Source organism: Carcharhinus amblyrhynchos, chromosome 20, assembly GCF_965287045.1.
Source record: "Carcharhinus amblyrhynchos chromosome 20, sCarAmb.v2.hapA, whole genome shotgun sequence".
In the NCBI taxonomy this organism is placed as follows: domain Eukaryota; kingdom Metazoa; phylum Chordata; class Chondrichthyes; order Carcharhiniformes; family Carcharhinidae; genus Carcharhinus; species Carcharhinus amblyrhynchos.
In genome coordinates, this window is record NC_137343.1 from 301323 (window position 1) to 310537 (window position 9215).

The 9215-nt window shown below is 46.1% G+C and overlaps 1 protein-coding gene across 1 annotated transcript; it reads left to right on the top strand.

Annotated features, from left to right (window-relative positions):
* The first annotated feature begins 1606 nt into the window (after positions 1–1606).
* LOC145355686 (polyubiquitin-B-like) lies at positions 1607–2517 on the top strand. The gene has a single exon (XM_080207913.1). It carries the CDS (start codon positions 1716–1718, stop codon positions 2406–2408), a length of 693 nt encoding a protein of 230 aa, XP_080064039.1. The 5' UTR covers positions 1607–1715; the 3' UTR covers positions 2409–2517.
* The last annotated feature ends 6698 nt before the right edge of the window (positions 2518–9215 follow it).

Below are 9215 nucleotides of genomic sequence, written 5' to 3' on the forward strand. Positions count from 1 at the left end.
ACCCTTCTTAAACAATGGCGTAACATTAGCCGTTTTCCAATCTTCCGGCACTTCCCCGGAATCTAGCGAGGTTTGGAAAATAATCACCAAGGCATCCACTATCACCCCCTCCCTCCCTCCCACTTGCCCGCTCCTCCCCCTTTTCCCCCTCCTCCTCTCCCCCCCTCCCCACCCTTTCCCCCCCTTTCCCCCCCTTCCCCCCTCCCTCCCCACCCTTCCCCCCCTCCTCTCTCACCCTTCCCCACTTTTCCCCCCTCCTCCTACCCCCCCGGCCCCCCCTTCCCCCACCCTTCCCCCCCCCTCCTCCTCCTCCTACTACCCCCCCACCCCCCCGGCCACCCTGTCCCCCACCCCCCATTCCCGGCTTCTGGAACATTCGACCTCAGCACCGCTGCGCTCCGCGGCCCCTGTGTTGTTGCGCGGGACAGAGAGGGAGATTGCGGGTGGGTTTGTGGATAGTGGATGGGAGTGTTTGGTGGGGGAGATGTTTGATGAGGGATTGTTGCTGCGTTGGGGTGGGTTTGGGGGTTTGTGGGGTTTTCTTTGGGGGGAGTTGTGGGGACTAGATGTAGTCCCAGGAAGTAGTTCCGGTTGTCGGTGCGCGGAGGGAGCAGCGCTATAAAAGCAGCGGTGAGGGCGCGGCTGGGCATTGCCGGAGAGACAGAGAGAGGAGCAGCGACACACTGACAGAGACTGAGAGCGGTAGATACTTACAGAGCGGTGAGTTAGGTTCCCCCCAATGCGCCGCACGACATTCTGTTGCCTTTCTGCCGCTTTGTGGCTGGAACCGGGGCCAAATCTGCTGAGGGATTTTGCCGACTGAGAGGCTGTAACCGCTGAGAGTGCGGTCGGGGAACGGGAGCCATGTTTCCCGGGGGGAAGTAGTTGATTGTGGGCAATATTTACTGCCTTTTTTCGTAGCTGAATCTGAAGTATTTTCTCACTGAATCGGGGCAAATTTCTGGCCAAGATGGCGGCGGGCGCTGAGGCAGCGGCTTCCCGCCTAGGAGGATCCCGGCGGCCTGTGCGCGGGGGGGGGGCGGGATCATACCGTAATGGGGCGGGGCTAGTTGCGACAGGCGGGGTCGGTAGCGATGGGCGGGGCTGGGGAGGGGCCAGGCCGGCTGTCCGTCACAATGGGTGCCGTTTGTCGCTGGCTGGGCCGGTGTTTTCAGACGCCGCGCCGCCAAGGAGACTTGAGCCAGTTTAATTTTGACTTGTACAGTTGGTGAGTCACCATTAAAAGCTGCAGTTTCCTCTTTCTCTATGTAGTCGTATTCGGTTTGGGTAGCCACAAGAACCTTCAATAACAGCCTTGCTGATACTGGGTATTGACAGGGTAGATGGTGCAAAAGGGTAAAGTGAACTATCCCTTTCATGTGGATAGTTTTTGAATTGAGGATCTGTTGCTGCTGTATCAATTCAATAGCTTACCATTTGACTGGATGATCAAGGTGGGTAACTCCTAGTTTGCTTTTTTCCAGAACATGCAGATCTTTGTTAAAACCCTGACTGGCAAGACCATAACACTTGAGGTTGAACCCAGTGACACCATTGAGAATGTCAAGGCCAAAATTCAGGATAAAGAAGGTATCCCACCTGACCAGCAGCGTTTGATCTTTGCTGGTAAGCAACTTGAAGAAGGACGCACCCTATCTGACTACAACATCCAAAAAGAGTCAACTCTGCATTTGGTGCTGCGTCTGAGAGGTGGCATGCAGATCTTTGTGAAAACCCTGACTGGCAAGACCATTACACTTGAAGTGGAGCCCAGTGACACCATTGAGAATGTCAAGGCCAAAATTCAGGATAAAGAAGGCATTCCACCTGACCAGCAGCGTTTGATCTTTGCAGGCAAGCAACTGGAAGATGGCCGTACCCTATCTGACTACAACATCCAGAAGGAATCAACTTTGCATTTGGTGCTGCGTCTGAGAGGTGGCATGCAGATCTTTGTGAAAACCCTGACTGGCAAGACCATTACGCTTGAAGTGGAGCCCAGTGACACCATTGAGAATGTCAAGGCTAAAATTCAGGATAAAGAAGGCATTCCACCTGACCAGCAGCGTTTGATCTTTGCAGGCAAGCAATTGGAAGATGGCCGTACCCTATCTGACTACAACATCCAGAAAGAATCAACTTTGCATTTGGTGCTGCGTCTGAGGGGTGGCATGCAGATCTTTGTGAAAACCCTGACTGGCAAGACCATTACGCTTGAAGTGGAGCCCAGTGACACCATTGAGAATGTCAAGGCCAAAATTCAGGATAAAGAAGGCATTCCACCTGACCAGCAGCGTTTGATCTTTGCAGGCAAGCAACTGGAAGATGGCCGTACCTTATCTGACTACAACATCCAGAAAGAGTCAACTTTGCATTTGGTGCTGCGTCTGAGAGGGGGCACTTGTTAAACTACTGTTGTACTTAGCTTCATTGTTGTGGGTAGTTGTCTTGCCTCTAGCTTAAAAGTTCATTAAAGTGTGTTCCCACGTCATTCAAAATAAAATTGTTGCAAGCTTATTCTGGTCTCCTGGGTAAATTTATTTCTGATGTGGGTATGCCAGCATTGGACTGGCGTAAACACAGTAAAAAGTCTGACAACACCAGGTTTTAGTCCAACCTATTTATTTGATAATATACTCACAAGCTTTCGGGTTAGCCCCTTCGTCAGGTGAAGGGGCTAACCCGAAAGCTTGCGAGTATATTATCAAATAAATAGGTTGGACTAAAACCTGGTGTTGTCAGACTTTTTACTAAACTTATTTCAAGATGGAAAGGCACAAATGGAAACATGTAGCTCAACACATTGTCCTGAGATTTTGGGTAATAATATGCTGGGAATGGTTGAGTAACCACAATTGGACAGTTTTATAGATGCAATTGTTGAATGCTCGCACTTTTGTGAAATAACTGATACCTCAGTTGCAAGATAGTTTTCATGGCCATTGGACACTAAACTGCTTTTTATTTATTGCCTTAGTCCTGACACACACTTTCTGACTTTTGCCTCAGGGAACTCTGCTTGGATGGTAAAGAACTTGTAGCCAGTGTAGGTCAAGAGAACATGAATAACAGATCAGTGGAACTTGTTTAATCTTGGCATCAAAAACTACAGATGTTGGTCAAATACTTGTATGAGTTTGAGAAGCAAGTAAGCTTGGGTTGAAGCAGAGGCAAGTAAAAAATGTTTTTCTCACTTGTATTTATTTCTGATTAACTAAATTCCATTTAATGTCAACCTGTTTCCCAGGATGCTATCAGTCTTGTTAAAACTGAGTCATAGAGTATCTTTTACAGAAAGGGAAACAGAATTGGTGTGCAATTAAAGATAAATGATGTATTAGTAAATATTTAACTGGCAGAATTAACTGAGGACAAGGTCAATGGTGTAATGATTACCAGAGGTGTTCTGCAGATTGATTCTGTAGTGTAACCAACCATGTGAAAGGCTAAAATTAAAAAGCAATGATCATACAGTATCTGATTGCCAGACCTGCTGAGTTTATCCAGCATTGTTTTTTGCTATGAAGGTTGAGTTACACTGTTGGATAGTTTGATGCAGTGACAAGTTGTAACTTGATGGAAAGTTACAAACATCCAAGGATACTGGGAGGCTGGAAATAATATGCAAGGAGTGAAATTTGGTCAACGTGAGTTGGATTTGTCTACAATCTATAGAATTCAAATTAATAAATAATATTCTGTACTAAATTAGAATTTTTACATGAGGGCTGAATAATGTGGATGTAGGGACTGCTCATTGTTAGCATCTTAGAACATTTATCATTTGGATCAATACTACCTTTAGGCGAGATTGTCATAGGAAGACAGGACTGGGGGGGGAGGGGAGCCACTTGGTGCTGAAAGACTGCTGTGCTGTACAATAAGACAGTTCTGGTTTCTACTTGGCTGATCAATTCTTTTTCTCCTGCTGCCCTCCATAAATAAAAAGCCACCTCAACTCTGCCTTAATCTCACTCCAAAATGAGGCAATCCTACTCAAGGTCATAAGCAAAGTTGATTAGTTCAAGATTCTTTGCCTGTGGAAACAATAATGGACTTGGCTGGTTAAGAGGTGGGGAACCTGTATGTACTTGGGAGTGGGAGGATAAATTAGGCACAGGCCTACATTTAGCTGTAGTCAGCTGTATGGATTGGTATGTTGAATTCAGAGGGGAAAAATGACTGCACAACGTGAGAAGTTGGTTGGTGTGCTGGTCGGGTAGCTACTTTAATTGAATTCTAGGTTTCAGAAGGCAGCGGGTCTGCTGGATGGACATTTGAGTACGAGGCAGATAGTGGCACACCCAGCTTTCTGCTCTAAACTTGTTTTCATTTTGTGCGTTGAAAATTAATGGTGCTTCTGACTAGAGACAAGTTGTTAGGTTATGAATGAATTGCAGATTCAATTACATCTGGTGGGATCATATTAAATGGTGAAACGGGCTAGAGGGTTTTCCTGCAAGTTAACTAGAGCAGGAAGCGTTGACCTTTCTGGCCATGAACATGACTGGGGGTATGTTGTGGAGCTCTTGTAATTGTGTTTTCATGACATGGCTTGATTACTTGATACTAATCAAAGGGATATTGGAATAGCTTGGGAAAACAGCACAACCACAATCTAATTGAATGGCAGAGCAAGTGAGGACCTGAATAATCTACTCTGCCTTTTTATTTCTGAACAGATAGTGACTCCACCTCCTGTTTTATGGGAAATTCCAGGGATTTCACATAGAGCAGCTTGTTCCAATAGGATCAATTGTTTTCCACATTAACTTTGTGTACCTAGACACCCTGCCACCAAGATTTGCAATCTCTATTTAAATGTAATGTTTCATCCATGTGCCTGTCCACTGATCATTTGAACGTCCTTAAAGTTGGCTAGTCCACAACTGCTGCAGGCAGGGCATTCCACGCCCTTACTACCCTCACATATGTCCTATAACTACCACCCATTAATTTAAAGCTATGTCCCTTTGTATTAGCCATCACCATCTGAGGAAAAAGGCTCTCACTGTCCACCTTGCCTAACCCTCTGATCATATTGTATACCTCAATTAGGTTACATCTCAACCTCTCTAACAAAAACAACCTCAAGTCCCTCAGCCTTCCTTCATAAGACTTTGCTGCCATACTAGGCAACATCCTGGTAAACATCCTCTGAACCCTTTCCAATGCCTCCACGTCCTTATAATGCAGCAACCAGAACTGTACGCAATACTCTGCGTGCGGCTGCAGCAGAGTTTTGTACAGTTGTAACGTGACCTCACGGCTCTGAAATTCAATCCCTCTACCAATAAAAGCTAACATACCGTACGCCTTATAAACATGGGTGCCAACTTGCAGGGATCTATGCACACTTACACCGAGATCTCTCCGTTCATCGACACTACTGAGAGTGTTTCCGTTAGCCCTATATTCTGTACTCCAGTTACTCTTACCAAAGTGAATCACCTCACACTTCTGCATTAAACTCCATTTGCCATCTCTCAGCCCAGCTATGCAGCTTATCTATGTCCCTCTGCAAACTGTAACATCCATCCTCACTGTCCACAACTCCGACTTTGGTGATTTGCCAGTGAGCAAGTGTTTGCTTATCTTAAACCTAATCCTTTTGCTTTTCCACTGATCTGATCTGGGTGTCCTTAGCAAATTAAGCTGTTTGTTTGATGCCTTCAAAGTTCTTAAAATCTCTACAATATAGAAGGAGGCCATTCAGCCCATCAACTTGTATCAACCACAATCCCAACCAGACCCTGCTCCCATAACCCCACATTTACCCTGTTAATCCCTTGACATGAGTCAATTTGGCATAGCCAATCAACCTAACCTACACATCTTTGGATGTGGGAGGAAATGCATGCAGGCACAGCGAGTGTGCAAACTCCACAAAAACAGAAACCTGAGGCTGGAATCAAACCTGGGTCCTTGTCACTGGGATAGCAGTGCTCACCACTGTGCTACCATCGTGCCCTTTTGACAGTTATTGATATAGATTGTAAATAGTTAAGGTCCCAGCACATCGTAGAACGCCACACTGATTACCACTGCTGCCTCAGCACCAGGGACTTGAGTTTAATTTCAGCCTTGGGTGGCCACATTCTCTGCATGTCAAATAGAGAAAATTACAGCACAGAAACAGGCCCTTCGGACTTCCAAGCTTGCACTGACTTAACTAAAATCACTTATCCTTCTGGGAACCATGTCCCTCTATTCCCATCTATTTATGTGCTTGTCGACACCTCTTAAAAGTCACTAAATCTGCTTCCACGACCTACCCCGGCAACAAGTTCCACGCACCTACTACTCCATAAAAAAAAGCCTCATCTCTTTTAAATCTTACCCCCTGCACTTTAAACCTATTATTGACTCTTCCACCCTTCTGACTATCCATTCTGTCCATGCCTCTCATAATCTTGTCAACTTCTATCAGGTCTCCCCTCAACCTCTGTTGCTCCATGGGAACAAACCAAGTTTCCCCAACCTCTCAGCTAATGCCCTCCATACCAGGCAACATCCTGGTAAATCGTTTCTGCACCCTCTCCAAACCCTCCATGTCCTTCTGGCAGTGTGGCGACCAGAATCAAACAAAGATGAAGAACAGTACAGCACAGGAAACAGGCCTGTGCCACTCATTGGTCCAACTAGACCATTCGTTTGTATCCCTCCATTCCCCAGTCTGCTCATGTGACTATCCAAGTAAGTCTTAAACGATCCCAGCATATCTGCCTCCACCACCCTACTTGGTAGCGCATTCCAGGCCCCAACCACCATCTGTGTAAAAAACGTCCCTCTGATATGTGAGTTAAACCTCGCCCCTCTCACCTTGAGCCTGTGACCCTTCGTGATCGTCACCTCCAACCTGGGAAAAAGCTTCCCACTGTTCACCCTATCTATACCCTTCATAATTTTGTACACCTCTATTAGGTCTCCCCTCATTCTCCATCTTTCCAGGGAGAACAACCCCAGTCTACCCAATCTCTCCTCATGGCTAAGACCCTCCATACCAGGCAACACCCTGGTAAACCTCCTCTCACTCTCTCCACGTCCTTCTGGCAGTGTGGCGACCAGAACTGGACACAGTACTCCAAATGTGGCCTAACCAACATTCTATAAAGCTGCATCATCAGTCTCCAGTTTTTATACTCTATACCCAGTCCTATAAAGGCAAGCATGCCATATGCCTTCTTCACCATCTTCTTCACCTGTGCTGCCACCTTCAGGGATTTGTGGACTTGCACACCTAGGTCCCTTTGTGTTTCTATACTCTTGATGGTTCTGCCATTTATTGTATAACTCTGCCCTACATTAGTTCTACCAAAGTGTATCACTTCGCACTTATCTGGATTAAGTTCCATCTGCCATTTCTCCGCCCAATTTTCCAGCCTAACTATATCTTGTTGTATTGTCCGACAATGTTCGTCGCTATCAGCAAGTCCAGCCATCTTCGTGTCATCCACAAACTTACTGATCACACTAGTTACACCTTCTTCCAAATCATTAATATATATACCACAAATAGCAGAGGTCCCAGTGCAGAGCCCTGCGGAACACCACTGATCACAGACCTCCAGCTGGAAAAAGGCCCTTCAACTGCTACCCTCTGTCTCCTTTGGCCAAGCCAGTTCTCTACCCATCTAGCCACCTCTCCTTGTATCCCATGAGCCTTAACCTTTTTCACCAACCTACCATGAGGGACTTTGTCAAAACACCTTACTGAAATCCATATAGACGACGTCCACGGCCCTTCCTTTGTCAAGCGTTTTTGTCACCTCCTCAAAAAACTCCACCAAATTTGTAAGGCACGACCTCCCTCTTACAAAACCATGCTGTCTGTCACTAATGAGATTGTTCCATTCTAAATGTGCATACATCCTATCTCTAAGAATCCTCTCCAACAACTTCCCTACCATGGACGTCAAGCTCACCGGCCTATAATTACCCAGGTTATCCCTGCTACCCTTCTTAAATAATGGTACCACGTTCACGATCCTCCAATCCTCTGGGACCTCACCTGTGTCCAATGAAAAGACAAAGATTTCCATCAGAGGCCCAGCAATTTCATCTCTTGTCTCCCTGAGCAGTCTAGGATAGATGCCATCAGGCCCTGGGGATTTGTTAGTTTTAATGTTCCCTAAAAAACCTAACACTTCCTTCCTTGTAATGGAGATTCTCTCTAATGGGTCAACACATCCCTCTGAGACACTCCCAGTCAACACATCCCTCTCCTTTGTGAATACTGATGCAAAGTATTCATTTAGGATCTCCCCTATTCCCTGAGGTTCTAAGCATAATTCACCTCCTTTGTCCCTGAGAGGTCCGATTTTTTTCCCTGACAACTGTTTTGTTCCTACCGTATGAATAAAATGCCTTAATCCTGTCTGCCAAGAACATTTCATGACCTCTTTTTGCCCTTCTAACTCCCCGTTTGAGTTCTTTCCTACTTTCTCTGTATTCCTCCAGCGCTCCGTCTGTTTTCAGTTGCCTGGACCTAACGTACGCCTCTCTTTTCTTTTTGATCAGATCCTCAATTTCCCTGGTTATCCACGGCTCTCAAATCCTACCTTTCCTATCTTTCCTTTTTACAGGCACATGCCTGTCCTGCAGCCTTATCAACTGTTCCTTAAAAGACTCCTACATGCCAGACGTGGACTTACCTTCAAACAGCCTCTTCTAATCAAAAGCCACTAATTCCTCCCTAATCCGGTTATAGTTAGCCTTTCCCCAATTTAACACCTTACGTTTAGGACAACACTCATCCTTGTCCATTACGATCCTAAAGTTCACAATTGTGGTCACTATTTGCCACATGTTCCCCTACTGAAACTTTGATGACCTGACCGGGCTCATTTCCCAGAACTAGGTCCAGTATAGCCCCCTCTCTAGTTGGACTATCCACATATTGTTCCAAAGAACCTTCCTGTACGCATTTTACAAATTCTTCCCCATCCAGACCCCCAGCCCTAAGCGCTTTCCAGTCTATACCAGGGAAATTAAAGTCTCCCACTACAACAACCCTATTTTTTCTGCACCTATCCAGAATCTCTTTACATATCTGTTCCTCCATTTCCCGTGGGCTGTTGGGTGGCCTGTAGTATACCCCCAGCATTGTGATTGCACCCTTCCTGTTTCTGAGCTCCACCCACAGTGACTCTTTACATGACCCCTCTAAATTGTCCACCCTCTGCACTACTGTAATATGCTCCCTAGCCAGTATC

Bases quoted from the DNA above. Each gene is read 5' to 3' on its own strand.
- LOC145355686 (XM_080207913.1), top strand. From the start codon at position 1,716: ATGCAGATCTTTGTGAAAACCCTGACTGGCAAGACCATTACACTTGAA.